The sequence below is a fragment of the Brachionichthys hirsutus genome, chromosome 14 (genome assembly GCF_040956055.1).
Source record: "Brachionichthys hirsutus isolate HB-005 chromosome 14, CSIRO-AGI_Bhir_v1, whole genome shotgun sequence".
In the NCBI taxonomy this organism is placed as follows: Eukaryota; Metazoa; Chordata; class Actinopteri; order Lophiiformes; family Brachionichthyidae; genus Brachionichthys; species Brachionichthys hirsutus.
Window position 1 is genome coordinate 10052414 of NC_090910.1, and position 13950 is coordinate 10066363.

At 50.1% G+C, this 13950-nt stretch overlaps 3 protein-coding genes across 4 annotated transcripts; 1 reads left to right on the plus strand and 2 right to left on the minus strand.

The window, feature by feature from the left end:
- Positions 1-1077: 1077 nt before the first annotated feature.
- Positions 1078-3300, plus strand: tyms (thymidylate synthetase). The gene is made up of 7 exons (XM_068747887.1): positions 1078-1228; positions 1704-1777; positions 1885-2059; positions 2170-2271; positions 2353-2528; positions 2627-2698; positions 2788-3300. The coding sequence occupies exons 1-7, from the start codon at positions 1078-1080 to the stop codon at positions 2923-2925; spliced, it is 888 nt and encodes a 295-aa protein (XP_068603988.1). The 3' UTR covers positions 2926-3300.
- A 6-nt stretch (positions 3301-3306) lies between these two features.
- Positions 3307-7403, minus strand: enosf1 (enolase superfamily member 1). The gene is made up of 15 exons (XM_068748259.1): positions 7305-7403; positions 7117-7219; positions 5614-5729; positions 5434-5520; positions 5342-5368; positions 5192-5264; positions 5063-5101; positions 4824-4906; positions 4553-4675; positions 4317-4451; positions 4143-4184; positions 3920-4049; positions 3644-3743; positions 3492-3573; positions 3307-3399 (listed from the first exon to the last, which is right to left on the minus strand). Exons 1-15 carry the CDS (start codon positions 7383-7385, stop codon positions 3307-3309), a joined length of 1314 nt encoding a protein of 437 aa, XP_068604360.1. The 5' UTR covers positions 7386-7403.
- A 1254-nt stretch (positions 7404-8657) lies between these two features.
- LOC137903771 (tyrosine-protein kinase yes-like) lies at positions 8658-13190 on the minus strand. 2 transcript variants are annotated; one of them, XM_068747918.1, is made up of 11 exons: positions 12918-13190; positions 12147-12292; positions 11803-11901; positions 11540-11643; positions 11137-11286; positions 10649-10804; positions 10144-10323; positions 9970-10046; positions 9612-9765; positions 9344-9475; positions 8658-8866 (listed from the first exon to the last, which is right to left on the minus strand). In XM_068747918.1, the coding sequence occupies exons 1-11, from the start codon at positions 13188-13190 to the stop codon at positions 8658-8660; spliced, it is 1680 nt and encodes a 559-aa protein (XP_068604019.1). The 2 variants fall into 2 exon arrangements, with proteins under 2 accessions (XP_068604019.1, XP_068604020.1); XM_068747919.1 differs by having other exon boundaries at positions 12147-12246; positions 12887-13190.
- Between the last annotated feature and the right edge of the window lie 760 nt (positions 13191-13950).

Genomic DNA, 13950 nt, shown 5'->3' on the forward strand with positions numbered 1-13950 from the left:
GTCAGCCTTTGCAACACAAAACCGAGATGGACACGGTCCAGCTCATAATAAACTCCAGGAAAGCCTGAGATGAGAAAGCGGCTAATTGCCGGTTTTCCTAAAAGCTTCCAAACTGTTATTTTACTGTCGGCCGTAATCGGAGCAGCAGGCTGGCATTAGGACTTGGGTGTAGTGACAGGCTGATAAAAAGCAGCTGAGGGTCAGCTGCGTTCCAGCCCGGCTCCTGCTGGTCTTCATTCAAAGGTTGGGAAGTCCAGGTTTACCACACAGCCACCATGTTTAGAGTTCTCTACAAGGACAACACAGATCGTTGTATATGTTGCTCTAATCATGCAGATTAGAGACTTTGAAAAAGCAAGTTGGCCGTTTGAATCCCACTTTGAGGCAAGAACATCGGCCTCTGAATAAAATAGATATTCTCTATATATTTTAACATATGATATAGCACAGAGTTAAATAGGCACAATGACACTGGAACCAACAGCAGCAGGACGAGAAGAAGGCTTACGATCAATGCTCCAATAATTGATATGCTGTTGCCTGACAGCATCAATAATTATGGTCAGCTGTGTGTTATTCCGGCTGCTGCTCTGTATATTTCCATTATTGAGAGTAGATGTGGATTAAAATGATCCGGAGTAGACCTTTTTGTTGTAGCTCTCCATTTCTGAATGGCCTCCAAAATATATTTAATGGTTGAATTTGGCACCACCTTGTGGCCAGTTTAAAGAATGCTGTCTTTTTGGATCTTAAATTTAAGACATTATTTCTTTAATCTGTCTCTTACAAAGTGACATGTAATAAACAACAATAATTACAGTTAAAGACAACCCCAGATGTAGTGAAGATAGATTATTACCTTTTTGTTCTCATGGAGGAAGAAAATAGATTTGAGTTCCGCCTTTTGCTTTAAGCGTGACGCGATTTTTCTGCGACCCGGAAGCTTCCCGTGATCGTCTTTCAAATTCACCCGGGAAAATCATTCTCAGCTGCACACTTTATCCACAGGAAATGCCCGTCAATTCTGAAACGCCAACCGAAAAGGACGGAAGTGACAAGCAGGAAGTGACGTCCACGATGGAGAAGAAGAGCCTCGGTGTTTTCTGCGATGAGCGCGGGTATCTGGATCAGGTCCAGCACGTCCTGCAGCACGGCCGCAGGAAGGGCGACCGAACGGGGACCGGCGTCGTGTCGGTGTTCGGTGCTCAGGCCAGATACAGCCTGCGCGGTGAGATATCATGAACATTCCATTCTAGAACACAAAACGTTCTATGAAAGTCTCTTTTTGTTTTATTTTTATTTGCCTATAGATATATTAAGATATCTATAAAAGCCACTCTATCAAACCGGAAGTCCGACATTAGAATTTATTTTGTACCCAGAAAATCACATCCGGTCTCTTTGACAAACGGAAACATTTGATTTCCAGTGTTTTTTTTACTTTCTTGTTCAAAGCGAAAATGAAATTATTTCGTCTAAATTCCAATTCACTTTTATTTGTCTACGAGTTTTCAGTTCATTTTTCGGCTTTTGTGCTTTATTTTATTTTTGGAAACGAAAATCGAATTGGCGTAATGAGCAACGTTTGCTATTACTCGGGTTGTCCACCGGGGGGGGGCGTGCTGTTCGCACGTTTTGGTAGTAATTAACAGGTTGCTGTCATTATGTAAGTGCTAATATATCCTGTTCCTGCGTGTTCCTAGATCAGTTCCCTCTGCTGACCACCAAGAAAGTCTTCTGGAGGGGGATCCTTGAAGAGCTGCTGTGGTTCATCAAGGTGACGAAGACGAGGCGTGATGACGTGTCTAAATCCACATCGCTGCTTTGAAAAAAAAAAATTAAAGAAATATGTATGTGTATATATATATAATAATGTGATTCCAGGGATCCACAAATGCCAAGGAGCTGTCGGCAAAGGGGGTGAAGATCTGGGAGGCCAACGGCTCGAGGGACTTCCTTGACAATCTTGGGTTTACGGATCGAGAGGAAGGCGACCTGGGGCCCGTGTACGGCTTCCAGTGGAGGCACTTTGGTGCAGAGTACACAAACATGCATGCAGGTTGGTCGTGGTGAGATCACCGCCTCTGATAATGTGGTGTCAACACTACAGAGAAGAACTTCCTCAAGTACTCAGAATCTCAAGTGACCCCCCCCCCCCCCCCTGTCCAGATTATACAGGACAGGGCGTCGACCAGCTGCAGAAGGTCATCGACACCATCAGGACGAATCCGGAGGACAGGCGGATCATCATGTGCGCTTGGAACCCCAAAGGTGGAGCGAATGAATACGACTCCCCCCCCGTGACACTCCGCCTACCTGAATCCATCCTCTCTCTCCCCTGTCGCTCTGCAGACCTGCCCTCCATGGCGCTGCCCCCCTGCCACGCCCTGTGTCAGTTCTACGTCTGCGACGGCGAGCTGTCCTGCCAGCTGTACCAGCGCTCCGGGGATATGGGCCTCGGGGTGCCCTTCAATATCGCCAGCTACGCGCTCCTCACCTACATGATCGCGCACGTCACGGACCTCAAGGTGAGGGGGGGGGGGGCGGCGCGCTTTCACGAGAGGATCTTTGACGCGAAGTTCTGTCCCTTCACGAGCTCCTCTTCTTCGTCTTCGTCTTCTGCCAGCCTGGAGACTTCATCCACACCCTGGGAGACGCCCACATCTACCTCAACCACATTGAACCTCTTAAAGAACAGGTAGGGTCATCTCAAGGTCACGGCCACTCGCCGCCGCAATCTCGGCTTTATTACCGACTTTGATGAGCTGGTCTGCGTACGCTTCGCAGTTGCAGAGGGAGCTCCGCCCCTTCCCCCGGCTGAAGATCCTGAGGAAAGTGGAGCGCATTGACGATTTCCGTGTCGAGGACTTCGAGATCTGCGATTACAACCCGCATCCGCCCATTAAGATGCAGATGGCCGTGTGAAGACCCACTTTAAACGGTTAAAAAGGTGCAACGTCTACTGGGAGAAAAAAGAAGGGGACGTTTTATTGTGATTGTACTGAATTTATAATGAGCTGTGGTACATTCTTGCATTAATGATAAATAAAATCAGGGGAGATTCAGATTAGATTTTCAATAGCTGAACTCTGCTAAATGTGAAACACTTTTTTTTTTTTTTTTTTTTGATCAAATGCTCATTTTCCATATCTAATTGGTAAATAAAGAGTTTGTTACCACCTCAGCTTCATCTGTGCATTACTGACATCTTGAACCTATTGTTTATATTATATTTCCATCGTTGCACTGCTGCAAACGGAATTTCCCTCTGGGATCAACCGAAAGGATTCTGGTTCTGGTTCCACGTCATCCGTCCGCGCGCAGCTTCCACGCGTCCCCTTCCGGGTACCGGTGCGTCTGCACCGATGATTCCAGCATCTCCGCGGAATATCCCGGGTCCTGAGAAACAAGAAGCGGCTCAGAGAACAACGCGTGGACGGAAAGCAAAGGCTCACAAGTCGTCGTCGTCGTCCCCCCGTGGCTTGTCTCACCTCGGGAGGCATGTAGTGGGCGTTTCGGATCACCACGGGACTGGCGAAGTGTTCGTGCAGGTGATCCGTGTACTCGCACATTCTGGAACAGGAACAAAGGAGCCATTATAACACCGTAATTACGGTCGAGCAACAGTAAATCCTGCTCGTACCGGTTCCTGAGACTCCGAGACACAGAAATGTAGTCGAACAGGATGATATGCTGGACGAGCTCGCAGAGGCCGACGCCCCCGGCGTGAGGACAGACCGGCACTGGCAAACAAGGAAAAGGTTCGAGTCCGCTTAAGATGTGAAGTAATGAGCCTTCAAATAAATACAGGAAGCGTATAAAAACAAGCTTCTCCTCAGGAACGGCGTATCGGGGTACATCTTGTCCCTTCTGGCGCTCCGTACTCTTCTGGTCAGAACGCCGCGTCGTGCGTTTTTACCCTGGAACTTGTGAGCCATCAGCAGCACGGCCAGGTTCTCGTTGACGCTGCCCAGCCGGCAGCTGTCGATCTGGACAAACTGCAGGGCCGAGGCCTGCAGGAACTGCTTGAACATCACCCGGTTCTGACACTGGAGAAGGACGCATGAGACCCGATACGGAAGCTGAACGCTGTCAACACGAGAAGACGATATGCTAAGTTGAGATTAAAGCTGAGCTCTGACCTGCTCTCCTGTTGCCACGCCGACCCCGAGGGGAGCCAAAGCCTGCAACGACAGAGTTGAGCCTTTCAGTTTTCAGCCGCCACTACTATCGGGGCCAAGGCAAGATTCTGATCCTACCGGGGGGGAAAAAAAGTGCAAAGGAATGGGACCCCCCCCCCAGAGATGCTCGCTCACCTTGGAGATCGCAGCGTGACCCAAGATGTCATCTGGAGACGTGGGCTCCTCGATCCAGAGAGGTCTGAACTCGGCCAGGCTGGACACCCAGCTGATGGCTTGGGCCACGTCCCATTTCTGGTTGGCATCGATCATCTAACACACACACACACACACACACAACAGACTTCAGTAAACCGGTATGTCCTGATTTAAAAACAACAGCAGGGTTAAAAAAACAAAAAACAAGCGTATACCAAAGCGTTATCGGGTCCAATGATTTCCCTGATGAGGCGGCACCTGCGTCTGTCGTCCTGGAGATCGGCGCCGACCTTCACCTTGAATTTGGTCCAACCGCTCTCAAGTGCGTCTGTGCAGAGCTGCAGAGAGGAAGTCTTTTAACTCATCGACTGCCGGCCGTTTGCAGCTCCAGAGAGCCCCGGTTTTCCAAGCCCTGCAGAATATTCTTTGCTACGACGATGCACGCAGAAAGGTGCCTTCCTGACGTGATGTTTCATTAACAGAGACCTGTCTGAGCTGCGAGTCCGAGTACCCGAGCCACGCACAGGAGGTGGTGTAGGCAGGGTAACCCTCTTTCAGCAGCTGCTCCTCTGCCGGGAGAAAGGAGCGATTAACCCCGAGTCCAGGGGGGGGGGCTCGTTGGGCAGATTAAAAGATCTCCTCTCGTGTATAAGAGACAGATTTCAGTCCCCAATCCATTCAGTATTTAATGAATGACTGTTAGGGGGGGGTGTGGGGGGGCTCACCTCTCTGCTGCTTGCCCTCCTGCGCCTTCCTGAGTATTTCTGCACAGGAAACAGGGATAGAGAAAGAGTTTGTTGCTTTGCCGCCAGTGATTAATAAGATGAATTACACGTAATTTAAACCCGTCTCACCGAGAGCCTCCTCCTGCGTTAGCGCATCGGTGATGTACCTGAAGTCGATGCATGACACGATCTGCTCGGGATCCTGAATTGATTCACGTGAAAACACGCCGTTTCCCGTCTGATCGCAATAATAATCAATCTGCGCCTCGCGTGGCTTACCATGTCGACGAGCAGCTTCCACAGCGGCTGCAGGAGAACGACGACAACAGTTAGCGAGTCACTGAATGTCATTAAAAGGTCACCGGCCCCACCTTGCCCTCGGCTCTCGCCCACAGGTCCCACACGGCATTCAGCACGGCGGCGGTGGCGAGGTGGATCACTCCTTTCTCTGGTCCTAACTGGTTCAAAAGGACACCTTTAGGGGGGAGGGAGGGGGGTGGGGGGGGGTCTCATCATGACAATATTTTCTGTACTTGTGTGCTCATTCTCACCCATCTCATCTGGCTGTCGCTGGATAAGAGGCGGTAAAATCCACGAAAGTCGCTCACAATCTCCTGCAAGGATTTCCCGACCACCAGTCCTGCCAGAGTCCTCACAGCGCAAACCACTGCAGGTTTACAGTGGACAACAACAAACCACTGCAGGTTTACAGTGGACAACAACAAACCACTGCAGGTTTACAGTGGACAACAACAAACCACTGCAGGTTTACAGTGGACAACAACAAACCACTGCAGGTTTAAAGTGGACAACAACGAACCACTGCAGGTTTACAGTGGACAACAACGAACCACTGCAGGTTTACAGTGGACAACAACGAACCACTGCAGGTTTACAGTGGACAACAACGAACCACTGCAGGTTTACAGTGGACAAAAACAAACCACTGCAGGTTTACAGTGGACAAAAACAAACCACTGCAGGTTTACAGTGGACAACAACAAACCACTGCAGGTTTACAGTGGACAACAACAAACCACTGCAGGTTTACAGTGGACAACAACAAACCACTGCAGGTTTACAGTGGACAAAAACAAACCACTGCAGGTTTACAGTGGACAACAACAAACCACTGCAGGTTTACAGTGGACAACAACAAACCACTGCAGGTTTACAGCGGACAACAATAAACCACTGCAGGTTTACAGTGGACAACAACAAACCACTGCAGGTTTACAGTGGACAACAACAAACCACCGCAGGTTTACAGTGGACAACAACAAACCACTGCAGGTTTACAGTGGACAACAACAAACCACTGCAGGTTTACAGTGGACAAAAACAAGCCACTGCAGGTTTACAGTGGACAACAACAAACCACTGCAGGTTTACAGTGGACAAAAACAAACCACTGCAGGTTTACAATGGACAAATGTATTAAAAGTTTGGACTGTCCTGCTTTCACAGAAATCCGTTGTATTGGTTAATGTCACCACATGATGGCGCTGTGGAGATTTAAGGCTGAACAAGCACACAAAAAGTATAAAGATCAGTCAGAACTGAATAAAGCGCTTCTTTTCTGATGCTTAAATGTAAGAATAATTTACGACACGGACATATTTTATATGTTTTTGCTCGGATTTATGACCCAAGTGATATATATTCAATTTCAAATGTAGGGCTGATATATTTTGACCTCACAAATATTTTCTCGATTGTAATATTGGCTGTGCTCAATAGCAGGTAGATATTTATAATTATAAATAATTAGAATCCTCAACGTTGGAGCTTTTTTGTCACTCTTGAGGCAGGATGAAATAGACGCCACAGCTCTGACTGAAGACGTTGACAAGAGAAAATAGATTTAAATCGTTCTTTTTTCATTACTTAAAAACCAAACAATCACTTTTTACGATAAAAAAGCGGTAAAATAAAAGCATTTGAGCATCTGGATATTCTGATTTTTACAAGATTCCGTAAAGGCGGCAGCGATGAACGCTTTTAGAGTGTTGCGTTCAGGGAACCTGGAAATACACAGCGTTTATAAATATTACCAATTTCCGTCCCTTTCCCCAGAGTGAATGTGAGGCCGAAGCCTTTCGCCCCGACGTCCGTATCGATCACCACGTACGCGAGCGAATAATCCGGGTCGGTGTGCTGCAGTGCGGAAACATGGAGTAAAGTTAGCTCTTATTATTATCACCGATAATAAATGGTTCTAAACCCGCACCAATGTCCTTACCATGGCGTCTGACCCGTGTTGCTCAAGAGACGTCGGGAATCGAACATCTTTGACAGTTAAATTAATAATTTTGTGCAACATGTTGGCGCAGAAACTCGTTTTGACGTCCAAACACCTTTGGACTTAGTTTCTCATACTGTAAGTGACATATGTTGATCCCGCCCACCTCGGCCTGTCATTGGTCGAAATGGATCATTTAAAGAGACACATTATTAAACATGTAAAAAAGAGGACTGGAGCGAAAATTCACTTTATTGTACAAATCCACTGGGGCGAGCATCGACCCCACGACCTCCTACCTCCCTCTCACATATATGTTGCCCATTTTACTAATGATATTATAAAATGAGGATTTTATAACAATACAAAGCCCTTCTTTATAAGTGCAGGCATCACTTAGTATTATAATACTGTCTCAAATTGGAGCAGAAATGGTGAACTCACTTTTTAAAAATGCAATAAATCCCAACATGTTGATCTGTCACATTTTAAGAGTTAAAGGCCATCTACAGCCAGTAAAACCTTCCCGTATTATGGGATGTCCGGACATTTACAATGCGAGGCGTCCTTCTAGCTTGAAAGAGTCACAAGTCCGTGAGTTTGATCACCGTTTAGCTCGCTGACCCATTTTCTTCTGTGTAAGAATGTAATCACAGTGACGTTGTACAAGCAGGGCTGGAGGAGACAGAGAGAAACATGGTAAAAGTACTATCAGATTTCTGCCTGATGATGATGATGATGGTGAAGACCTTCAATGTGATATAAAAAAAAGTGTGATAATAAAATCTTAGGATAACAAAGGAACATATATTATTAAATCATGTATAAAAACCGTGTCAGTCACACTCCAGTCGCACAGATATAACAAATGTGGAAAATGCACCCCCGGCTGAGGAAACCCGAGGAACCCGAGTTAAGCTGTGTGGTAAAATGAATTTAAAGTAATCATTGTCAAATGACCTCCAGTCCCCTGAGAGCTTCTCCCATCGTTTAATATATTATCTCTGTTAATAATGAATTGTTTTGATGCATAAATTTGAACGCAGGCGGAGCGTGAGACCTCCGGCTTGAACCACATCGCCGCAGCTTAACTCACGTCGGCTGTCTTCCTACCTCACTCAAACGTCACATGGCTAAGACGTGTGTAGTACCAGGACTGAGAACCCCCCCCCCCCAAAAAAAAGATATGAAATTAATGCACAAACAAAAATCAAGATGGGGAGACTACGTAGTGGTTCCTGCGACCGTTACCCGCGGTTAACGGCCGACTTCGTATAGAGTTGAACAAGTAAAGAGTTCAGTCTTAAATCGAGTTCCCTCCCGGGGCGTAGGGATATGCAGAAGGGATCCAGGCTATAGGTTCTCTCCAGGTTGGTACTGTGGCTCCGTGGCTGTGAAATAGTCCTCCAGGAAGGACTGGAGGTACTCGAAAGTGGGCCTCTCGTCCGGATCCTTCTTCCAGCAGAGCTTCATCATCTCGTGCAGGGACTCGGGGCACCCCTGGGGGCAGGGCATGCGGTACCCGCGCTCCACCTGCTCCAGCACCTCCCTGTTCACCATGCCTGATGCGGGGGGGGGGGGGGGCAGACAATGACAGCTAAAAATTAAACTTCAGAGTTCACATCTATTAATTTCCCCTGAATGCACCGTTTGTAGTTTCTACTCTACATCCGACGGCGATAGGAGATGTGTGGCGCAGCGCCCCCCCCCCACCCCCCCGGGGGCAATATCAGCCTGGCAGATGGTTATAAACAAGAGTGGCGTTCAATCTCCTGATCGTCCTCCTACCAGATGGTCCCATCTAATCTCAAATGTGTGTGTGTGTGTGTGGGGGTGAGATCTCCCCCTGCAGAGGCATAAACAACCAGCGCAGACAATGTCAGACGGCCTTGCCTCATCCTCCCACATAAACAGGCGCGCCAGCTTGATGTCTACTGTCACACTGAAAGCTGATAGCCCAGGCTGCGAACCACCGTGTGTGTGTGTGTGTGTGTGTGTGTGTGTGTGTGTGTGTGTGTGCGTGTGTGTCTGCCAGTCACCTGGGTAGGGCACTCTGCCTTTGGTGACCAGCTCGGTGAGCAAGATCCCAAAAGACCAGACGTCCGACTTGATGGTGAAGCGACCGTACAGGGCGGCCTCGGGGGCCGTCCATTTAATGGGGAATTTGGCTCCTGTGTGTGCGATAGGAGGAGAGAGAGGGGTGATGACAGGAGCCTCCACTAGAGGGCGCATGTCTGCGTTTCAGCCTTTTGTGTCTGGGAAAATCACAACTGACCCCCCCATAATGACGTCATCGTGCGCACCCACCTTGCCTTGCCGTGTACTCGTTGTCTTCGATCAACCGGGCCAGACCGAAGTCGGCGATCTTGCACACCAGGTTGTCCCCGACGAGGATGTTGGCGGCTCGCAGGTCCCTGTGGATGTAGTTCATCCTCTCGATGAACGCCATCCCGTCAGCGATCTACAAACAGGAGCATTTGACAGCGTCTCGCGTCGACCCATTTCCCATCGGGCGTGACGACGAGAGAAGAAAAGCGGCGCCCGCCACGGCGCGTCTTCTTCCCGTAAAGTCGGACGCTTAAAATAACTCAAAAGCTTTCACCGATGCAAATCCATGCTCTTGTGAAGCAGCAGGAAAGGTAGGCGCGCGTGCGATTTGCCTCACCTGCGCCGCCATGTCCACCAGCAAGGGCAGCTTCAGGAATTTGCCGTCGCCCTCTTTGAGGAAGTCGAGCAAGCTTCCTGCGAAATGAGAAACAGAGGCGGGCCGTAAAGGCAGACCCCGCCAGGAAGGCGACACCGCCCGCACGCTGACACGCTCCTGAAACGTGTCATGCACCTTTTGCCATGTACTCCGTGACGATATAAATCGGCTCCTCGGACACGACGGCGTAAAGAGGCACCAGCTTGTCGTGTCTGAGCTTCTTCATGATCTGAGCCTCCTGGAGGAAGGCCTCGGGTGACATGGTGCCCGGCTTCAGCGTCTTTATGGCCACCTTGGTGGTGCCGTTCCACGTGCCTGAGGAGACGAAGCCGGGGGGGGGGGAGAAACACGCCCGTAGAGGTAATCAGCGGAGTTAATGAGGTGGCAGCAGGACAACAACAGTAATCGGGGCTTGTGATTGCTTGGACATGTCCCGTCACGCGTGTAATCCGCCCGGAAATGAGCGGATACGAGCTCGGGGGGTTCATAAAGGAAGGAATAAATTCCCCCTGGAGGGAGGAAGTGCAGGAAGTGGATCATTCCCAAGCAAGACGGAAATAAATATAGTTGAGTTTATTCACACGATGTGCATTTCCGATGTAAATACGAGTCGGCCATCTTTTCCCTGCCTCACACTTACCCATCCAAACCTCTCCGAAGCAGCCCTGGCCCAGCTTGACCTCCAGCCGCAGGGACTCCCGGGGAATCTCCCAGGCGTCTTTGGCGAGGCCCTGGGTCTGCGGTTTGACCGTGGGACACACCGTGGTCAACCGGTGGCAGAGCCCATCAGCGTGCTCTGTGGCGAGAAGCGAGAGAGAAATCACAACGCCACACACAACCTTCGAATGTGAACGGCAAAGCGCTAAAAACTGGAACCAGCTCCCGATTCCTACTGAAAGGGACGGGGACGAGGGGAGCGGCTCGAAATCACAAGCGTGCCATCGATTGTTGGTAAAAAAAAATGTTTTTTTAAAAGCTATTCGTCTCCCTTGGTAACACTCCGCTAGCGCGGGATGCTGCGCGGCGGCACGGAGCAGCGGAGCGCTACTCTCACGCGTGATGGAAGGCGAGCAAACGAAGGAGGAAGTCAGCGAAGGGCCAGAAAGGAAGAGGCGTGGCATCACGTACCGGTGTAGTGCTTGGCGAGCTTCTGCAACGTGTCAAACTGGGCTCGCGTGGTGATGTAGTAGCCGCCGCTGTCCAGCTTGCGGATCTTGTAGTGCTTCACATTGTCTCCTTTGGCTTCATCCCAGTCCCGTATGGAGAGGGAATAAGCACCTACGGGAGGCAGAGGGGGGGGGGGGGGGGGGGGGGGGGAGGAAGAATCCTCTTTAGCCATCCAAGCTAAATTGTTAGCGATTGCAAACATGTAAGGGATGCGGTGTGTGTTTCACGTCTATTAGCGCCGGGCATTAGCACGCTGTTAGCATTCAGCTCAATCGATTGTGTCTGGCGCCGCAGTATTTCACGTGAAAAAAACGATTTGACACCGGGACATCGGGAACGCCGACGGCCTGGAGTCGCTCCTCACCTTTAGTAGTCTCACTTTCTCGAACCAGGAAAGTTCCCCGATGGTTCCCCGGGTTCAGCAGCAGCCGCTCGGCGTCTTTACGGCCCATCTTCCCAAAGTACCACCTGTCAAAGGAGAGCAGAAGCGTAAAAAAAGGCCGAAAGCCCGGCGGACGCCTCGCTCGATGCTGCTGCTGCTGCTCAACGCATCAGAATCACATCACGAGCCCCCCCCCCCTCGGCCTGGTTTTGGCGGTATCAGCCGCTGCAGATATAAGGCCTTACTCTTCAGCCTGGATGGAGTCAGCGGGGGCAACGTAATTGCTCGGGATGTAGCCCGTCCTCCCCGTGTTGATGGAGCGAGCCTCCCACCAGTCTCCTTCCCTGCAGGAGGACAGAAACGGCTCGTTCATTTAGCAGTCAGCCCCCCCCCCCCCCCCCCGCTGTGATCGGTTCGGTTCTTAAACCACTTTGATGGCAGTTATTGTTAAAACTCGAGGAATGAGACTCATCCAGCGTCTACTTTACAATCCCATAACCTCAGGCGACAGCGCGGATTAAATCAAAGACTCCCAGGCGGCGTCCATCGAGGGAGACAAACTCATCCGTGAAGGCAAACGAGCGCTTACGTGTTATTGATGATCTGGAAGCGGTCTCCTTTTCTAAAAGACAGATCGTCCGACGTTCGCGCTTCGTAGTCGTACAAGGCCACGAAGAAGGTAACGCCACCTAAAGACACAGAAACATGGGGGGGGGGGGGGGAATGAATTAATACCTTACCAGGGTGTAAGTAGAGGACATTACGAAGTTGAAGGGGGGGGCGATGACCGCCTTTGCTCAGGCACGTTTAGGGCAAGCGGCATTAACAGCAGGGTCCCGGTTAAAAGACGGGAACAGGGCGTCTGACTGCTGGATAAAACCGGAAGGCTGGTTATTCCTGCCTCGGTGGCGGCTACAGAATGAAAGTCCGGGGAATCAGTCTCCGAGATCAACGGATCGCTAAAGCCAAATTTGATTTCCATCCATCAAACTATTGTCGACAGTTTTTTTTTTAGTTTTTTTTTTTTACTAAAAAGGCAAAAGAAGCACGTCAACCTCAGGACGGCTTCATTCCCCGGGCGACCAGCAGACCACCGCCGTCTGTCCAGCCAAGCCACAAGTCGGAATGATGAAAAATACGATGGATTAAACACATGCAGCGAGTCAAAGGCAAGTCTCCACCGCCGGATTAAAAAAAATATATATATGAAAGAAGATGTCGCATTAAAACGCCCCCAGACGGAAGGGAAGACTAAAAAGAGCCTGAAGATTTCGAGCTGCTCCGAACAGAGCTCTCCGGGACGTCTCAGAATAAAACACGACGACTCACTCGAGACGGCGCCAGAAAAGGAGTTGGACACGGGACCGGCGAAGGAGGACGCCGCCCCTCCGAAGGGAGTCATGGCAACCGAGGCGCCGCCGAACGGCGTGATGGCGTGGTTGAAGTTCATCGCCCCGGAGCCCGAGGAGGAGGAGGAGGGCGGCGGCTGGTTCTGCTGCAGCTGAGTGGGATCCGGCCCGTAGTGCCCGACCTGAGGCGTGGCGGCCGCGGAGTTGGCCTCCGACACGGCGGGGTCGTCCAGCCGGTACTTCAGCGTCGGGCCTTTCTCCGCTTTGCTCTTTACGCAGCCCATCGCCTCGCCCTGTCCAACGCAGAGACAACCCGGATTACACAGAAATAAAGCAGAGGGCCGAGGGATTAACGCGAGGCCTACGGGAACATGAGCCACGGAATGACCTGGTACTAAATATGTGCATCACTTTGTTGTTGTTGTTGTTGTTGTGGTTGCGAGCACTAAGACTATAAGCCGTGTTCCTAACTGGGACATATGGATGAGGACTAAATCCGCTTTGAGTCGACTCGCACGCAAAAACATTTTCAGTGAAATACCATTATTTTAGATCAATAAAAAGATAACTTGACATTAACACACAAACCCATGCTATCTGTTTTAGCATCGGTGTGCTACATGCTATGTTTCCTGCCTCGTGATGATGTAATAAAGTGACGGATGGCTGCAGGGGTCGGTTCCCAGTCCGACTCCTGACGGACAGAAAAGGACCTGCTGCTGCAGAACCACACCTTTCATTGATTTTGCAACCGCTGCCCTGATGTTTAGGTGGGAGGGGCTTAAGAGAAGTAGGGGATTGGCAGCTTTTAGCTGCCACCGCGTCGCCGTGACACAAACAAACCTCCTCCACGCCGTCACATCCTAAACAAAACTTTATTAACTGCCCCTGGAGACAACCGGCCAGTAGCCGCATTGTGAGAAAAAATAAACTGACCCTGGATGAGAAGAGAAAAAGATGCACGTTATTAAAAGGCGCCTCATTAGCCTTCCTGAACAGCAGCGGTGGGCGGAGACCCGCAAGCAAAATCTGCTTTTGCTGCTA